Here is a 23,108-nt window from a genome sequence, read left to right as displayed (position 1 = left end):
GTCTGGTCTACTGAACCCCATCATCCCAGCCACATAAATAATAAGCCAAGGCCATCCTGTATTAGACACGCTAAAGCCAGGCTTATTTATTTTTAAAATAAAAACAGCAGTAAAGTTGAAGGTTTTTGCTCTATTAAAAGACTCCGAAAATAAACATTTCCAGCAAATATTGTATGCAAAGGGGCTTCCCCTTTAAGGCCATTCTATCTGAGTTTGCGTCGAGTGGAGCGTCTACGCCCAGCTAGGGTTAGACTGGCTGCCTCTTCCTCCTGGCCTTTGTTTGCTACCTCAATCTGCTCAGAGCTCCCTGAAGCTAGGGCTTTGTCTACACCTTCCCATTGCCTGGTTTTGGTGCGGCTCTCTTCTTTGCATGCAGGGTGTTCCAGCAACTCCCCTGTAGTGCCATCCTCATCCAGGATGAGGCAGTCTTCACTAGAACTAGGGGTCTGGTTTCCCTCCTCCCGACTCCCTTCCTCCTCTATGACCAAGGTTCCATATATATCATCAGTCTCACTGGCCAGGCTTTCACCCCTTCTCACAGAGGTGCCCAGCTCACTCTTGGTCTCCAGAGACCAAGAGCTTTGTTTTTTTAGTGCCAGTAATCCTGAAACTTTGTCTCCTGCTCCTGGATGGGCATTCACAGACTTGGCTCCTTCTGTCTTGGTGGCCAGAGGCTGCTTCTGATCATCCAACAGCTGGGCATGCAAAGAGGCCTCTGAGTGTGCTGCTGTGGCACAGAGCCTGGCTGCCTTGTATCTCTGCAAAGGAAAACAAATTGGCTTGAGCAATAAATCAGGCTGGAACCGTCTACACCGCGGCAAGTGTCAGCTGGTCCAGGAAAAACCTGTATGAAGACAACAGTGAAAGAGCTCCAATCTGCAATGGCAGGTCTCTGCCTGAAACACAGCCCAACTTTGGAGGCTCTTGATTTGACTGTTCAGGAAAAGTGTTATTTAAGCAGGGAAGTATTTGCCCCTGCGAGAAAAGTGGCTGTAGTAAGGGCTGACTCTTCCCTCCCTCTCCCCCTCCCAGCACACTTATCTTTCACCTTTAAGAAATACAGAAGTAGAAACAGGCTTTGGCAGCTGTTAGCTCAAACTAGGGATTTTAGACCTATCCAGTACAAGCGAGAGATGGAAGCTCTTCTTGGGTGCCAACAATCTCTAGCTTTGGGGCTGGGTATGAAGAGAGACTGGCAATCCAAATATTTGGGTCTCTGCCGTCTTGCATGCACTCCTTGAAGGCATCTTGAACGGAAACAGATTGACAGTTACAGCACGGCCTATGTTTAATCACTATGTGACACTCACCTAACTCAGTAAAGTCCCACTGCTGTATCTGCTCTCACACAAGTGTTGCCAGGCACTTCACTTAAGTCACGTGTAAGGTTTTTGTTTTGTTTTTGAGAGGCAGATACACCCAGTTGTAAGAGGCCCCAGAGGCTTTCTAGATAGTGGATTTAGGCCTCGCAGCATTGTCTGCAAGACTGGTTACACAACTGGTTTGCAGGCAGGCAGGCAGCCAGTCAGTCAGCAGCAGATCAGCAGAGAGGTTAAAATTGCCTCAAATACTTCAAAGGAAATTTCAGAAAAATAGTATCCAATATTGTATGTATGAAGCCAAACTACTGAAATGCAGTGGTGAGATCCTTAGCTTAAAGGGATTCCTCTTATTCTTTGGTGATCCAAGAAATCCTAGGCTGAACATGAGCCCTACAAATGCATCAAGCAGCAGGTGGTTCTTCCACAAAAATAGATGGGCTTCTGACGTTAAACTACTCTCTGAAACTGGGGCTTGCACTAAACCAACAACTAACTCCAATATCCTAGTCAGGTTCTCATATTGTGGGCATCTGAGAACACTACCCCAGAAGCATGGTAGAGCTGAAGTGGAATTGTAGTAATTGAAGGGGTTCAGTTAGTAGTAGTTGGTACCGAGGTAGGAAGTAAAGTCCTTCTCCTAGGGATCAAATTTAAACAAACAAACAAAAAAAACTTTTATCCCTCAATACAAATCAGTCAGTGAAGATCCATCCTGGGTAGTGCAGAAGCCTAACAACAATTCCTGATGAATTGGATCAATCACTCCGCAGGTTCCTTCCTAATCTCACTCCTAGTGCCTAAGAACAAAGCAGGCAGAAACGGTGCACAGCACAAGGGATTGCCACTGGATGGAGACTGCATCTTTTTTACTCAGGACCAGCCAGAAAAACCCTGCAATGTAACAGCAAGTCAGTGCATGTCTAGCAGGAAACTGCCCTGAGCAAGTCCTTTGAAAATGCACAGCACTCTCATCTGCCTTGCAACGTTCAGCCCATCCACTGATATTTTTAAATGTGATTTTGTTGAAGTGGTGCAAACTCCAGTGCAGATTCATTTCATCCCAGCAGCTTATGCCACTGAGCTAAGCCTTCCCAACAGCCTTACACACAGCAATATGTTCTTCTGTAGTTGAAGCAGTTTAAGAGTCCTATCTGAACTGGAAAGAATTTTAACTGAGCAGGTCCAAATCAACTGCTCTGCAGTGAGTTGCCTCAAGGGCAAGACATTCTCTGTCCTCAAACCCTGCAGTGGAGTATGCTGGCCACAGTGCTGTTTGCCCTGCCACAGAGAAACTACAGTCCTCTTTAATTCAAAGACTGTGGCAACAGCATGTTCAATGCAGGGGCCAGCTGCCTCCAGCAGTGATCACAAGCCTCAGAGATTAGGTATAAACTGAGTCCAGCCCAAAATACTTGCAAGGGCCAATTTCTTCAGGTCACACCGGCATAAATGTGAATTTGTGGGCTTGGTAAACATGACTGAACTGAGACCCTTGGTAGCCCTGGAGACTACCCCCATTATTTTACAACTAGGAAACCAAGGCACAGAGAAGTTAAGCCACTTACCTAAACATAGGCCACTACACTACTGGTAAAAGCTGGGAAGAGAATAGGAAGCCTAACTATCAGCGAGCACCCACTTCCTGCTACTCCAATGCATGGAAGCAGCCATGTGGGCTGTTTCCCTTGGTCCTAACAGCCCATAGGTCACAAATTCAAGGCCACAGCAGAAGTGCTCATGGCACAGCCTGTCAGATTCAATGAATCTGAGAATTCTGCTAAATACCTTGTCACAAGGAGACAAAAAAGGAAAAGAACCAATGAAGGGCAGGGAACATGAACTGCTGCTGCTCTGACTCTTTAAACAGGCCAACAGTGGGGACTGCAAAACAAATGAAACTAAATAACTTGCACTGCAAGTAGGCTTTTGCCTTCATTCCAGGGATGCTCTGCTTGGTAACGGTGACCCAGAGGGGCCGTTAATGGTCCCAACTTCCTGATTTAAGAAGTGCTTAGGCTTAACCAGCTCAGCTATGGAGTGAATCTGTTGGAAGGCTCCACTGGACATACCACAGAGGCTAGTTTGCTGGTGCACGTCCTAGGCTCTGGCCCCAGAGAAAAGAAACTGGAACTGCCCTCCCTACCAGAGGTCAACAAAATGCTGTTTCATGCGCAGACAGGACCCAGGTAATGGTTACTGACAGGGAAAGGGGAAAACATACAGTGCTGATCTCCAAGACAGGCCCAGGTGGACACACACAGCCAAACATGACACAGGTAGATCTCCCAGCCCAGGGGACACTTGGACAGAGGATGGATTCATAGCTGGATGCAAGGGAAATTCTAGTTCCACTGGAGATTAGGAATTGGGGAGGAACAACACAAACTTCCTGAGCTCTGGAAAGTTACCAGAAAAGTTCAAGTTACACCCTGTGGCTGCCTTGTCCCTTGGGACCAAATCTGCACTCAGCAGGTCAGGGTTGTTCTCATGTTGTACGTTATCTGGCACTTGCATATCTACCAATTTAAAATAAGAAGCCACCTGGCCTCTCTTCAGTTGTTACTTCTACATATTTCAGTTACAAAGGACCCATTTCCAGCATCAATGATGCTGTGGCTTCATGAGGGTCAGTGAGGACCTTTTCCTACTCTTTCAAAAAGGAGCAGCCTCTTCATGAGTAGTTTCCCCAGCTCTGCCCAACTGCAATCCATTTAACAGAAGATCCCAGGCTGAATCAGGAATTGCATTTTACAGGTTCAGTGAACAAATCAAACATTCTCCAAAGAGATACCCAGCTCAGAATGGGCAGACAACGACATTAGCAAGAGTTGGGGAAAGGGGGAGTGGAACTGTGTCTGCTCTACAGGAGATGGAGACAAGCAGAGGGCACACCAGGTGAAAGCTGTGGCTTGAGGGACATCAAGGATGATGGACACATGTTGAAGACAAGACAGCTGAAGGGAAGAGTCGTTGAGGAGACAGGTAATGGGGAGGAGAGGGGGAATGAATGCCAGGCCATGCAATTGCCAAAGGGTCTAACCTGAAAGTTCTCAAAATGCATCAGGGACTTGCAGTGCGCGAGCCGGGCAGCAGAGTCGCTATGGTAGAATTTGTGACACAGTCTGCAGAGGTAACCTGCGACGGGGACCAGAAAATCCAGGCCTGCGAAACGGGAGGGGAAGGGAGATCACAGATCACATTGAATGGAACTCCAGATAATGAGCATGTGTTAAAAAGGAACTTAAAAAAAAAAGGAAAGCTCTGCTTCTGTTAATTGGGAGGGCTTGCAAGACAGCCTACTGAATATCTCATCTTGCCACAGGACAGCTCTGTGACTGATATTCAGAGAGAAATCTTGCTGCTGGAGCACAAAAACTACACAAAAGCATAAAAAAAGAAATACAGTGGAAAACTACGGAGAACATGTAATCATGTGTAATGGGATCAAACCAAGCAGAAGACAGCAGGCACTCGCAAGGGACAGGCAGAGAACATTCACAGCATGAATCATTATTCCATCTGCCACATGATAGTGGGAGGTTACAGCAACGTGGAAGATTGGGCTAAAACAGCTCTCCCCACATGTGGAGGAGCCTCTCCCGGTGTGTGCACTCCCTGCCCTTTTTGCCCTGCATGACTGGTCACAGCCATTTTGGAAATGGAAGTTTGAGCTCCTTCATTGACTAAGGTGGTGGCTAGAAACAGGGCAAGAAACAACGTTCTGGAGGCAGCGTTCCCCACAAGGGCAGCAAGTGTCGTTCCAAGCAGAAGCTAGTCTAGACAGCGGTGGTCTTGAGGCAGAGGAAGCATGTACAGGCTCCTCAGAGGATCCTGGTGGTGCCTGCCCAATGTCTCCGCTTAATTGCATTTCTGCTGAGACGACATCCAGGCAGCACACACCCAAGCACCATCCAGGAGCTGATACCCATTTCCTGTATGTGTCCTGTTCTGGCACCTCCCTCACCCCAGTCATCCCACCCTTCCCCTGCCCCCACTCCCCTGGACAGGTTTGATGGTTCTCACCCCATCTACTCAAAGGAGAACACTGAAGCCACTGACAGCTCTGTGGAACAGCATCTGCATTCCTTTCACTCACAGCTGAGCTACACATCAACCTCTGGCCCTTTCTTCAAGAACTGCTCCTCTGCCAGTCTCATGAGAATGCTGAAGGCAATCTCTGCTCAGGAGCCTCTTGCCCACAGTAAATGAAAGCTCCCCCATCCCCATTACAATAACAGCCTATGGCTACAGTGTTTGTCTGGCTTGCTTACCATAGGCGGTGTCTGGACAGTACTTCTCATTTCCTTCATAATCCTCTGGAGACATTTCCTTCAAACCAACCTGAACAGAAGGAGAACAGGGTGGTGCTGAGCATCCTTGGCCTACAGCCTGCCCCAGCTGGCACTGTGTCCTAGCCTTGAACATTTTCTGAGGTGCTGGGGTAAAACGGAGATACAACAATCCTAAAAGATGCTTGCATTTCCTGTTACCATAGGAAAGAGGTAAAATAAGCCCCTTCCTTGTAGGGAGGTTCAGCCTTCATGCCCAATTACCTGAACAGACTAGTCCTTATAGCACAAGGGAAGGTTAAAGCCAGAGAGAAACCAAACAGGAGGAAACCATTTAATTAGCAAGGTTAAAACCATCACCTACATTCCAGGCTCAAGGTACACTCAGTTAAAGTTTCTGAAACTACTGCACTGAAGAACTTTATATGCCAAGATACACCTATACTAGTATACAGGTAGTATACAGACATGTATGCTATGAGATCTAGGGCAATTCCAGACTGCTGAATAGTCAAGTCTAAAATGTATCATTTGCCTTTGTTAGGATACCCCAGAAATTCCTCTTCCTCCCTCCTGCCCCAAAGAAATGAAAGGGTCTCCAAAAACATGTTCTCCTCAGTGCTTCACATTACAGCTAATGTCTTTGCAGCTGAGGTGATCCTAGATCTAGTTAAAGTTGTTCTTTGCTCAGTAACAGGAGTTACTGTTACAGAACACCAGAAACAATCAGCCCCATGTATGAGTGGACCAGATTCTCCTTCACAGTCTGAAGGGCTCTAAAGGAGTCCCTGATGCTTCACCCCACACTGCTCCCTGGGAACAGGTCACACTGGTCTACCAAGAGCCTCAAGCTCCATCAGACCAGACTGAGGCAACAAGGAAGATACAAACCAGTGCCCCCAGAGCCTCTGGTCTCCATTGGCACTGCATACCTGCTTGGCAATAGGATCTTCGTTTTCTGTCAGCACCACCTCTGAGTCTTCCTCTTCGCCCCCTCCCTCCTCCTCTTCCTCTTCTTCATCATCGTCTTCAAAACAGCCAACAGCATCCACTGTGATTAGCTCCTCCGAGTCCTCTGGCCCACCCAGCTCCTTCTCTCCCAGCCTCACCTACCAGGCAGAAGGAAGAGAGCAGACCTAGTGAGACTGCCAGCTTCACACACTTACTCAATGCTGATCCTGGGGGGCCCTCCCCCTAATCCTGGGAGACTGACTAGGCCCTTCCAGAGCCTGGGCTGCTAAGTAAGATGACTGGACACAACTGCTAGCAAGTTCTACCAGGCTTCTATCCTGGTTTCATGCACACAAGACTCAGTTTCTAGTTTGCTCCTCTGAGCCCCATTCATGGGAATAGTCAGCAAGGAGAGAAGCCACTGGATAGGAAGAACTGATACCTGCCTGTACAATGTCCTGTCATCCTAGTGATGGCTTGAGGCCTACAGGACACATGCACACACCCAGCCTCACCAGGGCAGCCACTCCTAGAACCGCTGTACTTCCCTTCCCTTCCTACCCCCCACAGTCCAACTGGTTTTTACCTCCTTGGCTTTCTGCTTATGCTCAGGAGACTTCATGTGCTCCACAAACTTCCGCGGGGTCTTGAAGTGGCGGCTGCAGACAGTGCAAAAGGGACGGAGAGAGCGTTTGGCCAGCTGAGGAGAGAGGAAGGAAAAGAGCTGGTTGGTCAAGAGAGACACCACAGTCTGTTTTCAACAAAGCTTCACGCACAACTTCTCACAGAAATGCAGGCCTAGTTCTTCTGGAACAGTCAGGCCACACAAAGCATGACCTCCTCCCTGCACAAGAGTGGAAGCCCCAGGCCACATGCTCCCAAGTTCATCTGTGACAGAGGTAGATGTCTGCAGCAACCTCATAGTCTTTAAAGATCTTCCCACCGCTTGTTGTATGAGTGGGGTTTGCTGAAGCTGGTATCCCACCCAGACAACTCAGGCCGCCTACTGTAAAATTTCCTTCCAGTAGCAGCTAATCAAAGAGCGCAGTATCATACCTCTGCATACAGGAGATAGGAGTCATATTTATTATGTTCAATTAAAAGACGAGAACCAGGTCCTGCTAGTCAGTACCAGCATCACTCAACATGAAAACCAGGAGATCCCCAGTACCAGTGTATGGGCACCCCAGAGAACCATAGGTGCTAGGGATTGCACTGTGGTGCTCAGGGTACTTCCAGAGAGATCTTCTTGGGCATGGCCTCCACCTTGCTCTTCTCTCCTGCTGGTGGGAGAGAAGCTAAGTGTTTCTTTCCATTTAGGTCCCTCTAAGTCAGGAAACATGAAAGCTGATTTGTTACCTTGTGTTCTTGGGTCCTTCGATGTTTGATGAGATCCCCTGTGAAGTGTATTTGGCAGGTGTTACACCAGCGCTGCCGGGGTCCTCTGCAACAAAGAACGTCTCAGTAAGATTTGGTACGCTCCAAAGGTACAGTGTGTTCCACTTGCATGTGTTCTGGAGAAGCGCATAATTCACTCAATTGCATAATGCAGTGCCAGTTCCCATTTGTTGGCTATTACCTACATTGTAACAAACTCTGGTTATCTGCATATCAGTTAAATGCATTAGACCTGTCAGGTCCATTGTTTCTCTTACTTAATTGTTTCTCTTACTTAATTGTACTCTGACTAACAACACAGTAAGAGGGCTTGTCTACTTTGTAACTTAAATATCCTCCATTTAACCCATCAGGAAGGATGATGGAGAAAGCAGCTCTGAAACTGACTAGTAGAAACCTTAACAATGAAGGGAGCTAAGCAGGTTCAGGGCTGCAGATTCCACTGCACTAGGTACTTAATAGGTACTGATAATATTCAATTCAAGTTAGCATATAATCTTGAGGCTATGCACATAAACAGAATACACCACCTACTCCCGGTTGTAGTTCTTCTCTCATAGCATAATTCTTTCCCCTAGTGGGCTATAGTTCAGCTCACCTCTTCCACCCTTACTCAGTTTAAGTCACACCGATAAAAATGTACCTGGTGCTGGACAGTATGAGCTAATGCACTATAATAAGAACTGCACAGTGGACACAAAGTCAATATAGCCACACCACAGAAAAAGGCTGAATAGGTTGCCTGACAGGATTTAAAGCCCAAGAAAGCAGGTGGATGCTGCATCATGACCTAAGCAGTGATGCAATCTGGTGGGGTGGGACTGAAGATCTACTGCTTCTGGCCTCTGTAGGATCAGCTGTCTCTACCTCCAGAATACACACGTACCCACTTTTCTCCACCAGAGACTTCTGCTCTTTCACCATAGGCAGCAGTGAGACAAAGCAGATATTGCTCATGTGCTGAATCTCTCCAAGTCGCTGCTGGTGCTGAATTCCAGCCATGTGGGACTGGAAATTCTAAAAAGAGAGGAGAGAAGTTAGAAAAAAATTGCATTTGGACAGAGACTCAAGCTACAGAAATGGATGATCAGGTCCCTGCATTCCATCCTCTCTACAGATCTATCACATCTGGATTGTTTTAAAGCTTAAGCGAGTGGCTCCCTGTGGATCAGACCATGCTGGCACTTCAGGGTGTCTGCTTACCAGCTCCTTCAAAGAGAAACATGGCTCATTTTATTCAGTTATTTGTAGGCTTTTCTAGGTCTCTCATTAGTGAAGCCTCAAAACAAGTCTCTGAGCACAATGTTGGCTGCAGGCACCTGGCCATGCAGTCCTTTCCCCTTGCCTGCCAGGTCTGATGCTGCTCTTGTGCTTATACCTGCTGGTTGCAGCAGTTGGTCTTGCAGATGTAACAGTAGAACTTAAGGACAGGCTCAGGGCCAGTATCAGTCGTGCCCAGGTCACAGGTCCGGTGCCCTGGTTTCAGGGCTGTGGTGCTGATGGCTCTGCTCTCACTGCTCTGCTGGATAGTCACTTTCAGTGAACCCCCAGAAGTCAGTACTTGCTAGAATAAGAAAAGACAGGGTAAAGGTCTCTCAAGAAACTACCGATGGCCAAGGAGACACATTTCTAGCACCTGAGAATGTACCCAACCTCTCTAGTACCTGAGAAAATGAGGCTGACTACAGTTTATGTGCATGTCATTCAAGGCCTCTTGCATTTGCACTCAATGTTATCACCTCTTCTGGGCAATCACCTCCTGGACTACAGGAATTATTCATGGATTTGCCAACACAGAGTCACTCCCAGACCAGTTTGTATTTTTACATTCCCAATTCCTAATGGCCTCTGAAGACATTTTACACAGATGCAGTCCTCAGTAGCTGCAGGCCTTTAATGGCTTGTTTTTACTCATTGCAGAACGAAGGATAGTTTAGCATTACATGCAATAGGCAAAAAGTGGAACAATAAGCATACTGTCCCACCTACTCATAAAGGAAGACCCCATTAGAACAGAGGTGTCACAAGACAGCCATATCCGAATCTGCCAGGGCATGCAGGGTCAAATGTTCAACTGTTTTCAATGCAACCACACGGATTTATATAAAGCGAGGCTCCAACCTGGAGCAGATCAGCCTTAGGCATCATTGGCTGATTTTAAGAACCTATTGGCACAAATTTCCAGCCTGCTACCTCCTGCTGGTTACAACAGTCTTATCTGGGGGCCTGATTCTTCCCAATCTCTGCTTGAGGGCCAAGTCCCAACTAGCTTCTTTCCCCTGCTGACTGTTAAACAACAAGCTGCTTGCCAGCATTTGGCCGATTTACCAGCCACAGTAAAGGAAGAAATGTGCATCTCCATTTTCTATCACAGCAACCCTCACAAGTTATCTGCTGCTTTCTAAACTTTCATGTTCATCTCCAGCAATTCTCAAGCTACCAGACCTCTGCTGACAATGGCTGTTCCCTTCATAAGGTAGACAACCTCCAAGACCAGGGCAGGCAAAATACAGTCCATGGGCTGGATTTAGCTCACCAGGCAATTTCATCTAGCCCATGGGTGCCCACCAATTAATTTTATCCCACCCAGCCTGCACACTTCGCTCCCATCCTTGTGCGTGGGAGGACCCTGCCCCAGCCAGCATGCACAGCTTCCAAGTGGGGCCACTGCTGCCATTGCTGCAACTGCCGGGGGACCTGCTTAGCTTCCTCCACCTCCAGCAGCTCCTCCTTATGTCCCTGCTGCAAGCAGGGAAGCTGCAGCTGGGCAGAAGTGCAGTACATGCGGCTTGGGCTAGCAGGAGCGCAGAGTGTGGGGCCCACACACAGAGGGGTGGCAAGAACGTGGAGCTCATGTGGGCAGAGGGTAGGTATGTGGGGTTTGTGGGGGGAGGGGGGGGGGACGGGACGCCTCACATATCCCCACATTGCCCGCAGCCCCTACCACTGACAGCAGCAGTAAACAGTGGGCTGGGGTGTTCAAGGCCCATGCAGGTACAGCTGCCCGATGGTGCACAACTCCAGCAGTTCCAGGAGCTGCACATGGCAGCAAGGAGCAGAGCCAGGCAACACTTTTCATGGGACTTCCCCTCTGACGGCGCATGAATCCTAGGAGCTGCATGCGAGTCCTGGGCAATAGAGGCAGGGTGGCCTGGCTCCACTCCTTGCTGCCATGTGTGGTTCCTGGAACTGGCTGGAGCTGTGTGCTGCTGGGTGGTTGCATCTGCGTGGGCCATGAGTGCCCCGAGGGCCTGCTGCTGCTGCTATTGGTGATGGAGGCTGTGCACCACAGGGGGGCATATGGGGGGTCCTCACACCCCCTGCCGTCCCTCACACCCCACACATATACAAACAGCCAGAACCCCCAACATACCCTACCCCACCACCGCCACACCCCCTCACAAACCCCACATACATCCCCACCCCCCATACACATATACCCACCCCCATACACAAAATACAGGAGTAAAACTTTACTTTTGAGCTATTATGCAATCACCTCTATAGACATTATACAAATATATTTTTGTCCCAATTTGTGTTTTTTAAAATACATTATAGTGGATGTTTGACTTGGGACTGGGAAAAAAAACCAAATTGTATACCAAGATGGCACCCCCCCACCCCCTCCCAATAAGGAGTACTTACAGGGGGCAAGGGAAGCAACTTCTGCTGGCAAAGAGGTCTGGGGGTCAGGACTTCTGGTCCCAAGATGGTGACAGGGGGGCAGGGCACCTGTCAAGGAGCAGGACTACTGTTGCAGCCCTTGACAGCTAACCAAAACTCGTTAAATAGCCCTTCAGCAGAAATAATTGCCCAAACCTGCTCAGGATGGAGCCGAGTGCAGCTCCCACTTGGAGACTCAGAAATAAGTCCCACTAATAACAGATATTAAGATCAACTTAAAACAAGTGCAAACATACAAATGCCTTCTAGGACAGCAGTGAAGTCTTAAATCCCAAGCTAGGTCCCAGTAGACAAAGTGCAGATAGTGAGAACTATTTAGGTTCCAAAATCTTAGCAAAAGTGCAGATGACCATGCCATTACACTCTACTGTAACTTTAAAAGAGACATACTACACATTACAGCTTTCGACTGTGGTACAATGCCTCACCTCAGGCCTTGGTACCAATCCTAGAGCTGGGTGCATCTTAATCTGCATCACAAAAGATAGATCTGAGTACAGTCAGTTCTTTGGGATGGGAGAGTATTCTGTACAGTGATTACCCACCTCAGGAGCCTTTGGTTCCTCTGAGAAGTTCCTCTCTTTAGAAACATCTTCAGCCATGTACTCCTTCACAGTGTCAGGCCCTATAACAGAGAGGCCCTTCAGCTGCGTTAAAACTTAGCAATGTTTACAAAAACAAAACAAAACCCAAAGAAGCAAATGTACAAAGCCAGAAAGCTTTGATTACTCCTCTGTAATGCTGGCCCCATGCCCTTAACCTTTCCTGATCACTCCTCAATGTTGCTATCAGTTACCCTGCAGTCCCAAAGCATTGATCGTACTTTCATAAAGAGAATCCTTGTAAAATGAGAATTCATCCCATCTTCTATGTGCCTTTGGATGTTCAAAACAATCTGGATACTCCCACACTTAGAGAAGAGGGACAGCCACTACCGCATATTCTTGGGGCTTTGGTCCCAGTATTTCTCTTTCCTTGCCTGACATCTTGCATGGTTTAAATATAAGAATATTTCTGCAAAGATTCTGCATATTTGTACTGCAATTCCAGCAAGAGGCAACCTATAGTCCAAATAACTGTAAACACAGCACCTCACTCTACCATTGATTTGAGAAGCCAATCCCTCACCCGCATCACGATAACCCCAATAACCCTTTACCATCTTCTTGGCTTTCCATGCTTGGCTCCTCTGCTTCCTGGCTGCTTGCGGCATCCTCTAGCACTGACGGTTCTTCCACACTTCAGTGAAATAAAACAAAGAAAGGGAGAGGGAGGGGAAAGAGAGAACAAGGTTATCTCCCACACCCATATCTAGGAGAATGGGCAGGCTGGCATCTGAACCACAGGCCAAAGAGCAACCTCCAGAGCTTTCAATGGTCAAATGTGAACCTGGGTCCCAGAAAGAAACTAATAATAGGCTGCTGTTGCAGGTAGTCTTTCTAGTGAAGGCTCAGCAAAACAGGACAAAGACCAGGCACTCTACAACCGTGCCCAAATAGGCATGAAGTGATTGCTCCAGGATAACAAATGCTGTGAAGGTATAAGGTAGGAGGGAAGGGGAAAGGTTCCTTGCAATATGAGAGACCTGAGATCCATCCCCTCCCTTGGCTAGAAGCCTTCAGGACAATGGAAGCACTTGGCTTTTGTCAGACGGGGGCAAGGACAGCTCATGACAGAGACTACTTGGCACCAGGCAGGGAGGGGTTTTTAGTAGCCGTGTCTCACTGAGTTTTACATTTTACTGAAGATTTTGCATTCTACTGAAGCAGATAATCAACGGGTCATTGTGAATTAGAAACAACACACAGTACTCATTTAAAAAAGCTGGCTTGGCTCTCTTTGTTGCCATTGGTTTGATTTAGAGTGAAAGCATACTAGGAACATGGGAGTGAGCAAGCTGCAGAAGATTTTTTCCCTGCAGATTTCACTCTGTCTCTTCCTGACTGTGTATCAGCACTAATATTAGTCAGCAGGGCTGGAAAAGCTCTCCTCTCCCAGGCCAGACTTGCACATCACCTGCACTGCTCTTCAAGCAATGAGATGTGGCGCACTCTTAACTCTAACTGCATGCAGTCACCTTCCTGCCTGCCTCAGGATTCAAACATGCACACTGCATATTTTATCAGATTGTTAAGTGATAAAGTAACTGGGTTACATACCTATAAATGCACTACAGGGTTCTGGCAGCACAGAGCAGAACAAAACAAGAGTGGCTTGCATTCAAGGTATCTGTTTGGGGCTGACAGTGTTCAATACCAGACAACACAGATGGAGGCAGCTCCTTAAGGCAGGAAGACCCAGAGAAGCAGGAGTGTCACTGTTTTAACTGAGGAGAGGGCATTGCACTGATGCTTATCAGCCTTGATCGGCGGTGTGGGAGGAAGCGGTATGTCAAGAGGGATGCAAATCAGGATGCTTGGAAGCCTACTGCAACGGAGTGAGGAGGTTGTTCCAGGCATATGGACAATGCGTAAGAAGGAGAAGGAAAGGAAGGGGGAGAGGAGGCTGGTATACCTGGCAGAGTGAAGAGGAGAAGGTGGGGGAAGCAGAAATGAAAACATGCATGCAGGCTGAAGTAGTTCAGAGCTTTGAAGAGAACAAGACGTTTCTAATAGTGTTAACTCTTTCTAAGGCAAAAGTTCAGTTCACAAGAAATTTCCTAACCTTCATCCCCAACAATACATACACCAAACATGTTAAGTCTCTACCCAAAGCCCAGTAAAGGTGCAACAGACATGTAGTTATAGCAAGGTCTCCCCACTCAGACTTTGTTTTTTTCCAACAGATGCTATGGGCCATTGAATAATGTACTGCAAAGTATTATCATAATTAAAATTAACCAACTAAATAGATAAGCCATGTATATGCTGCAAGACACCAGCCTTTGTTTTAAATACACTTCTTCACCTTCTTGCTGATTTACAAGATTGCATAATTCACAGAGTGACCAATAATGCTGGACACTTCTATAAAGCTTTACCCAGTCAAACTGAGGTACAAACATCCAATCCACCCCAGAACATCCTTCACCTATTAATTAGCCAATTAGGCAGAGACAGAGACTTGCCCAAGACCAAGCAGTGAACTGGCAGCAAAGAAGAGACTGGAACCCAGGGGTCCTGACACACAGTCATTACTGCAAGTCGGGGATCTTATTACTCCACTTAAATGTATCATAGACATATTCACTTTGGAGGGAAATTCTCAAGTCAGAGTCTCCAATACAGGGTGGAGGAACACAAATGATCTTTAAATGTGTGAGAGTATCAGGTCTGGGAGAGATAGCCTGGAATAAGCAGCTTCCTACCCAGTAGATGGTGCTACGACACTGCATGTTTCCCCGACAGAACAATTAATAGCAAAGCAGAGAATTTCCTAGGTGAATCTCTTGTTGCGGCCCTCTGCACTGATGTTACATAACTCCCTGTGTTTGTCTATGCACATGAGACAGGGGTCCCGAGCAGCCGACGAGAACACAAACGGATGCTGGTTCCCCATACTGTGGTGTGTTGCTGCCCCTCCCCACACAGGCCTCAAGACAAACCACTCGGCCATTTCATGTTATCTGTAGCATTTGGGATCTCCGTTTACTTCCCCCATTTCTCATAGGTGTGAACGTCCCCCGAGGCTCTTGTATTTGCTTAGCTTTTGCAGGCTCTCCCTGCAGCAAGACACAATCTCAGTGCCTGCACCTCTTTCATTCCCTGCTTTTGCCCCCAAGCGCAGCTCAGTAACAGGTACGCCTTCCTCAAAAGGAAAGCAGTACTGACACCTGCCCACACAGCAAAGTGGAACAGTCTAGGGCTTTTCTTTCTATTGGCACCCACCTACATGCTTCTCTCTGGCATTTAAGCAAGAGAACTGACATCAAGTAGGCTAGAACAGAAAAGGAATGTCTCCGCTTCTTTTTATGGATCTAGGCAATAGCACAGCTCAGCAGCAGCATCTTTGTGGCCTGCCTATACAGGACTGCTCTTGCTGCTCATCACTATCATGGTTGTGCTACTGGCAACATAAAACCAACAGTGCCCTGGGCTGCAGCAAGTGCCAGGAGTTTGTTTTGTGTCATGCACCAGCACAAGGGCATCCCTCAGATGCCTGTGATCAGGCTGCCATAGCATTGCTGATAGTGGGAATATAGCCACAAACGTCAGAAAAACAACCCACATCCAACAGGCATTTCTATGACCTCTTCATTAGAAATTACCTCTTTAGTTTCTTGGCTGCAGGCTCAGTGTTCAGGCTTGATTCTGGTGGAGTTTCTGGTTCTGCAAGAAAAAAAATAAAAGATGATATTTTGGCAGAAGAGACCACAGCCCCTCTTGTCTGATCAATCAAATGGCCTAATCCAAATACAGTGCTTCAGGGCAGAACACAAACTCCTGGCCAAATCTGGGCTCGAGAAGAATGATGATACTGGGACTGGACAGCTCAAGAGATACCTCATGACCAAGGATATGGGATTGTGTCCAATACAACATGAAAACATGCAATTTATTAAATAAACCTGTGCCTTTACCATGGTGGTTGCAAGGAGGTACCATTCTACCCAAGTTTTACCCTGGCCATGCTGACTTTAAGCTGCCAAGGCAGCACAATAGCCATCATTTCAAAATAGTGTCCTTTTCCCAGCCTACTTTTGGAAAAGGGGTGGGGTGGGGACGGGACACAGAAATCCTTTATCAAAGTGATTTTTAGAGGCAAAGGAGCAAATAACCTAGTCTGGAATAGACATCAAAAGGGATTAGCTGAAAGGGAATCATTGCAAGAGTGATGCATGCAATGCAACAAGAGACCTTTCTCCTGTTCTGGAGATGGGGAAGTATCAGGTACACCACCTCAATACTGCACAGAGCCTCCACCTGATTAATCAAGAGCCATGATGCTCATTTACAACATCTAAGTAAGCAGCTATGAGCATAAAGCAGCCCTGAGCAGGGGGCTCCCCTAAGCTAGACGAGTTAGGACTTTTGAGAAGAGACTTTTTTTTGCTGTAAACTGCTGCATCAGTATCCTGCAGAGGTTTCTTGGCCTGCTCAGAATTTCATTTCTCCTCTTACCTGTAGGGCAGTTGTTCTGTTCTGACCCTGCCTGGGCATCCTCTTGGATTTCTAGTTTCTCATCACCTCCTTGGGTCTGAGATGATGATCCCTGATCCAGCTCCTGCTTCCTGTCAGGGATCCTCTGGAAGTCCTGCAATCAGCAAAGAGCCTCAAACCCAGCTCCTCATGCCTTAAACCCCATTCCCTAGCTCTCCAAAAGTTCTACCATGGGACCAGAATGGACGTTCAAATACAAAGAGACCAAGACTGGTGGACAAACAAAGCACTACGAATGGATCACAGACTGCCTGAACCCACTGACACCTCTCCAAATGAATCTGTAGCAGGTTCAGTGCACTTCAGGGAGCCTTCTTAAACATACATGGGCTGGAAGAACGAACAAGCACCAAAGAACTCTTTTCCCTTCTCGTCCGAAGGAAAAAAAAAAAAAGCATGATTAGGGTCTGAAACATCAGTTTACCCTGTGTATCTTTTATTGGAATAAAGGGAGTGCTAGCTTAAGCCAAAGGCTCTGGAAAAATGTCACTGAGCATCAGACTATATTAATAGAGAAAGCATGAAGCTAGCACAGGGGGAAGAAGTCCTGGCCAGTTAAAGAACAGTCCCCAGCAGAGTCCCAAATAAGTCTGAGCTCAGACATCTGGGGATGAGTGGAAAAGAAGGGGAAAAGGGTGTGATCCTGTAACACTTTGCACCCAAGAGTACCACAGCACTGGATACATTTTTATCAATTAAACTTGACAACATTCCTATAAGCAAGTATTATCTTGATTTCACAGACAGGAAAATGGAGGCACCTGTGGCACCACGAGTGACAGAGGCTGTAACAGAAGGGCAGACATCCACCCCCTTGCTTTCGTCTTTGAATCAAACCATTTTTGAGTTATGCCAGTTCCCAGGAGGAATATGGCCTTGTGGGGACTGCTAGGGAAGGGTTAATAGGGTTTTTTGTTTTAGTGACTACATGGAACTATTACAATTAATCCAGAAATCCTGAGTGAGTCCTTAACACCACAACTGCAATTGGAATCACTAAAGCCTGAAGAGCAGGATGATTTGGCTGTAAAGACTGTATCAGCAACACAAGACTAAAGTGATTCTCATCTTTTCCCAGTTCTCTTTAGCACCCTGTATAAAAATCATGGAAATTCAGGGCTGGCAGGGACATTGAAAGATCACTGAGTTCAACCCCCCTGCTCTGGGCAGGAATACTGCCAAGATGAAATGATCCCAGCAAGGTGCCTGTCCAGTCTCCTCTTGAAGACCTCCCAGGTTGGAGATTGCACCACCTCCTTGGGAAGTCTATTCCAAATTCTGGTCACCCTTACTGTAAAGAAGTTCTTCCTTACATCCAACCTGAAACCATCCTCTAAGAGTCTTTGGCCATTGCTCCTTGCCCTTCCTGGGGGTGTCCTAGTGAACAGTTTCTCTCTCAGCTCCCAATATTCATCCCTTACATACTTATAGATGGCCACCAAGTCCCCCTTTAGTCTTCTCCTCTCCAGGCTGAACAGTCCCACATCTCTTAGTCTTTCCTCACAAGATTTGTCCTAGATCACAGGCAACTACTACTACCGCCTGAGGGACACCAGCTTGCCAAAGAAAACTAATTTCGGAAAAGCTCCAAGTCACAGGCTCACCTTGCGAAACATCCGATTCTGCCGCTGGAAAGGGAGGCCTGGGAAGCCAAGCCGAGCAGGCTTTAATGAGACCCCAACAGGTGGCGGCCCCAGCAGGGAATGTCTTGTAGCCTGAGGGAAAAACTGTTGCAGTGCTGGGGCTGTCATATTAAATCCTCGCAAGTTTCCTACAAATGCAAACACATGGGACATCACAACCCAGCAGGGAATCCAAGGAGACAGCAAGTCCTCTGCTTATGGCAGCAGCAGCTGTGGGGGAAGATCTCCTTTATGTATGGACTATATGCAAGATATTGCATTTGGATAGCCTGTACAGGCTGGCAACACAGCAAATAATTAGAAGAGCCCAAGAGTAGAACCCCAGCTCTCCCACTCAAAGACCTCAGGCCCAGATTACTGCCATCTTGGGGTATGTTACACTATCGCACCATTTAGGACTGTCACTGCGTTCTAAGATTGTTAGGATATGTATTTAATTAAAGCTTGCTGGTACCCATGTTTACAGTGAGATGAAGTCTCTCTCTCAGAGATCCCTTGTGAAGGAAAATTCATCCCACATCTTGTTCAGCTGACAGTTCAAGCCACAGTCTGCAATTGGATTGCCCTTTTTTTTTTTTTTTTTTTTTAAATACACTGAAAAGCAGCAGCAATTGGAGCAGTTCACTTACAACATCACCTTACCTTTTAGGTGAGATTTCACAGTCCTCTCTTCCATTAGTTTATCATGTTCAACATGTCAAACTGAACCCAGGCATTTCAGATATTGCTGTTTCCATTGTGCTTTGCCTTAGGAATGGTTCATTTTGGCAGAGCATCCAAAAAACATTTACAACCATTAGCCACAGCTCCATACTCTCTCACAAAGAAACCTGGCCACTCCTCCATTAAGGATGAGGACACTGAGATTTTAAGGCTGTATTTTCAAAAGGTTGCCTCTGGTGAGACACCTACTTACTGCCCAGTTTTCAAAGTGCCAGGTAGAAACAAAAAGAAGAAAGAAAAAGTAGCTCTGAGTATCTAAAGCTAGGGAGACAAAAATCAGAAGCCACTTTGGAAAGTTTGCAAATCACTGGGCCAAGGCTACACAGCAAATAAGTAAAAGAGCCCAAGAGCAGAACCCAGGACTTCTGACACCCATACAGGTGCCAGATACATACATAAAGGCTGCAATAAAACATAAGGAACTTCCCACATAGTTTTCCACTGGACTGGACAAGAAAAAAACTCTTATTTTAAACAGAAATCTAGCTAGGAAGAAATCACCTCCTGCTCTTGGCTAGCACTTTTCTTGTGTGTGACCGTTTCAACTCAGGAGGTCATTTATTCTTTCCTCGTTTCCACTTCTGAAACCACAGGCTTCCACTGAATTATTTATTCTGATGTTTCTCAGGTACTGAAATACCAGCCCATCAGGTATTCTCACGTGTAACCCAAACCTCCAAGCAACAAGAAAAAATACAGATCACAAATATAGTCACATTGTTCAGCATCAACTTTATGACATGTTTCCTATCTCTAGCCAACCTAGACTGACACAAAGCCAGTGATACTCCTCCTTATTAACACATGGGGGTGGGGTCTAAACACTAAACCTGAATGCATTAAGCTGGTTAGTAATATACTATGCTCAATGGACCTATCCAAATCGTCTCAGATCCTTGGCTATCCCATTTGAAAATAAAATGTCAGTAACTGTTTCAGCTTTAGAAAAAAAAAGTCATGCTCTGTTAACATCAAGTTTGTCGTTCATCTTCCTCTCAGATACTAGCTGGTCAAACTCCTTCTGGGATACAGACATACAGGAGAATCTGCAAAATTAGCAGTCATTTTGGGTCTCCGTTTGTCCCTTAGCATCTCAGTTTTCCAGCGACCAATCCGAGCTCTCGAGAGAACCACTAGAGTCACTAGAGAGCGCTCTCGCTGAACGGGCAAGGGAGAACAAAAGGCATAACAGCATGCAACGTACATCTATTGTGTTCACATCTGGATGTTAGTCACAGACAAGGAAAATCCCTGATCCAGTTTATTTAAAGTTAAGTGACAGTTCAAAATGAACCCAGTTACTGATTTTCTTTGTTAAAAAGATGCTGGCAGGTTAAAACAAACAAAAACACTTCCTTACACACCACATTTCCTTACCTGCATTTTAAGATCTTATATAGTAATACCACCATTGTTAAAATGGCAAAAATGCTGTCTTGAAGTCTCCTTGAAAAAAATCTCCAGCCAAGCAGAAAGTCTACTTGCCTGAGAACAAGGTGATGGGGGAAAAAAGTAACCAGCCAATAAGTAACTGGTTAGTTACACCAGAAGTTCACAAGGATATTTAAAAAAAACACAACAAAAAGCACTTAAGTCTCCTAGTTTGTGCACTGGATTTTTTGCACTTCACTCAGCTTGGACAGACACCAACTAGCCAGTTTCCTTTTCTTGCACTCAAGATGCCAACATATTTGTTTGGATTCGCAGACAATGCAAGGGACTGTTTAAATCCGAAACAGAAATCAATTGTTTAACACATTCTTGGAAAATTTTCTATTCACCTTAGGTTAATAAGAGAGAAAGAAAGCTTTCCCAGCATCTGCATTTAAAAGGCCTAAACCACCTGACAAATTCCTGTTTGAAAGCTCGTCTTTGAGTCTTGACCTGGAGCAGCTGGGCATGTGGATTTCTAGCTACTAAAGAACTCCTGTGACTTGCACTGAGGCCAAACTTGAAAAGGAAAAGCACACAGAAAGAGCTGCCAAGCCCAGGGACTTTGAGGCCTTGACAAGAAATGCCCATCCTATGGCTTCTGTCCTCGGGCACACCGGGAGGAAAGGGTGTCTGAAAAAATTCAAGGAGCATCTCACAATGACAGTACCTTGCATCTGCTGCAGGAGCAGGGCCCGCTGAAGCATAGGGTTGGCACTGAGGAGCGATGCTTGATTCGTTGCCCGTAAACTCAGCATCTGCTGCTGCTGTGGTGGTGGCAAACCCCTGAAACAGAGCAATCAAACACAAGAAAACCTTCCTGTAAGAAAATCCCACAGCCTTCAATTTCAGGCATCTCATAAGTGTAACTGGAAGGAGCAAAGTGCAGTCACACTATTGATGCACCTGTATTAAAACAACCTTGTATACAAGGCCTGTATACACATTGTTTCCTTTCTTCCAGCTTCCTTGAGTCCTGAGTGCTAATGAAGTGTGATCAAGGAATAAAATGATGCAGAACAGAACCCCTCAAGCACTAAACCCACATCTAGCATAACGAAATAGCTTACAAAAGTCCAGTAGGAGACTGCATGCCTTCAGACCCATGCATCCAGGGGCTCACTAGATAGACTTAAAACTTCCTCTTTACATCTATGGCAAGCAAGGTTCTTTGGGTAGATTTGATATCTTTTATTTCCAGCATGTTCAAACATCCACTGCTCCCACACAGAGCCAGCCCTACAAACAGACTGTACCCAGTGCCCCTTTAAGTCTAGCGGGACTGCTGGCAATAAAAAAGAAAAAGAAAAAAGGAAAAAAGAAAGGTTTTCATATTTAAACCAGGTACAAGACAAAAGAAAGGTGGGGATAAGAATAAGGGTGGGCATGGGCAGAGCACTAATGAAAGTGGCATGCATTCCTCCAGGCCGGGGTTCAACGCAGCTTGAAAGAAACTTTGTCCAACTTCAAAGCAGCAGGGAGCCACAATGATTCAAGCTGTGCACCTTGTGGGCTGCAGGACACAGCCACATGGGCTCCCTGAAACTCATGCTACACAGCTCCCCAGCCCCTGCTGCCTCCACTGCAAGGATGATTCCTCTGCCCTGACTGCTACCACACAAGCCCCCCCTGCAGTTCCCACCACACAGAAGATCCACCTTTACTTGCCACTGCCACAAAAGCAGCACGAACCACATAAGCAGCGAGTTCACCCGTTCTCCTACCATGCTGCCCTGCCCCAAAGACCCCAGCCACCAGAGCAATGAGCAGTCAGGTGGGAGCCCGCGGGCCACACACAACCCCTTGCAGGCCCAGTTGGATAGCTCTGCTGTAGGCAACTCTCAAATGTACTCTGAAAACTATTGCTCACATAGCTTTGATGGTTGGTGTGTGAAGACAATTACTCCCGATCAATACAGCCCTGCTGGCAGAAGCCACTCATGTAGATACAGTTATTCCAGCAAAATTTGCTGGCAGAGCTAGTTGAGGTCTTGGGGCTGGAATGAGCCATATCAGCATGGGCACAGTTTCTGAAGGTACAATATGCACCCACATGAAAAGCCCGTTGCTGGTAAACAACCCTTGCATAGTTAGACGAGCATCATGGGCCAAACACAAGATGGAGTCACTGTTTCTCTAAAACTGGCTCTAACTGTACAGCTCTCACCTAAACTCTGCTCACTTTCAGGCTAGTATAGAGCTATGTGCCCCTTTCCTACAGAAATACTGGAACGAAAATAAGGCTGAAAGCAGTTTCTTCAAAAGTAGGAGGTTGCCTATTTAGCACTGTCTTCTGAAATAAGAAAACGCACCACTGTATCAGAGACTTGCCTCTTTCTCCAACCTCATTCTGATGGACACGAGCGCAGACATCATGCCTCATTGAGTCTTTGGGCTGCTGAGCCATGGAGGTGGAGGCAAAGGTACCTCAGAGACCAAATTTGTCCCCTGCCCCCCTCCCAAACCATCTTCCTCAGCCACAGAATCACAAAAAATTAGGGCTGGAAGGGACCTCAGGAGGTCAGCCCAACTCCTTGCTTAAAGCAGGACCAGCCCCACCTAGAT

At 46.7% G+C, this 23,108-nt stretch overlaps 1 protein-coding gene across 1 annotated transcript; it reads right to left on the bottom strand.

Annotated features, from left to right (window-relative positions):
- Positions 1-59: 59 nt before the first annotated feature.
- CIZ1 (CDKN1A interacting zinc finger protein 1) lies at positions 60-21,296 on the bottom strand. Its single transcript, XM_019540732.1, has 14 exons — positions 21,214-21,296; positions 18,351-18,517; positions 16,708-16,840; positions 15,855-15,915; positions 12,807-12,886; positions 12,193-12,272; positions 9,339-9,521; positions 8,847-8,977; positions 7,922-8,006; positions 7,149-7,262; positions 6,544-6,720; positions 5,594-5,663; positions 4,363-4,484; positions 60-758 (listed from the first exon to the last, which is right to left on the bottom strand). The coding sequence occupies exons 1-14, from the start codon at positions 21,248-21,250 to the stop codon at positions 204-206; spliced, it is 1,995 nt and encodes a 664-aa protein (XP_019396277.1). The 5' UTR covers positions 21,251-21,296; the 3' UTR covers positions 60-203.
- Positions 21,297-23,108: the final 1,812 nt, after the last annotated feature.

Source organism: Crocodylus porosus, unplaced genomic scaffold, assembly GCF_001723895.1.
Source record: "Crocodylus porosus isolate Cpor-Errol unplaced genomic scaffold, CroPor_comp1, whole genome shotgun sequence".
NCBI lineage: Eukaryota > Metazoa > Chordata > Crocodylia > Crocodylidae > Crocodylus > Crocodylus porosus.
The sequence above is the reverse complement of the archived record's forward strand: the minus strand, read 5'-3'. Positions and strand labels throughout refer to the sequence as shown.

Excerpts from the sequence above, each read along its gene's own strand:
- CIZ1 (XM_019540732.1), bottom strand. The coding sequence starts at position 21,250 with ATGCTTCAGCGGGCCCTGCTCCTGCAGCAGATGCAAG. Across the intron at positions 12,273-12,806 it reads CATGGAAAGCCAAGAAGATG|GGCCTGACACTGTGAAGGAG; the intron begins GTAAAGGGTTAT and ends TCTCTGTTATAG. Across the intron at positions 7,263-7,921 it reads GAAGGACCCAAGAACACAAG|CTGGCCAAACGCTCTCTCCG; the intron begins GTAACAAATCAG and ends CTCTCTCCTCAG.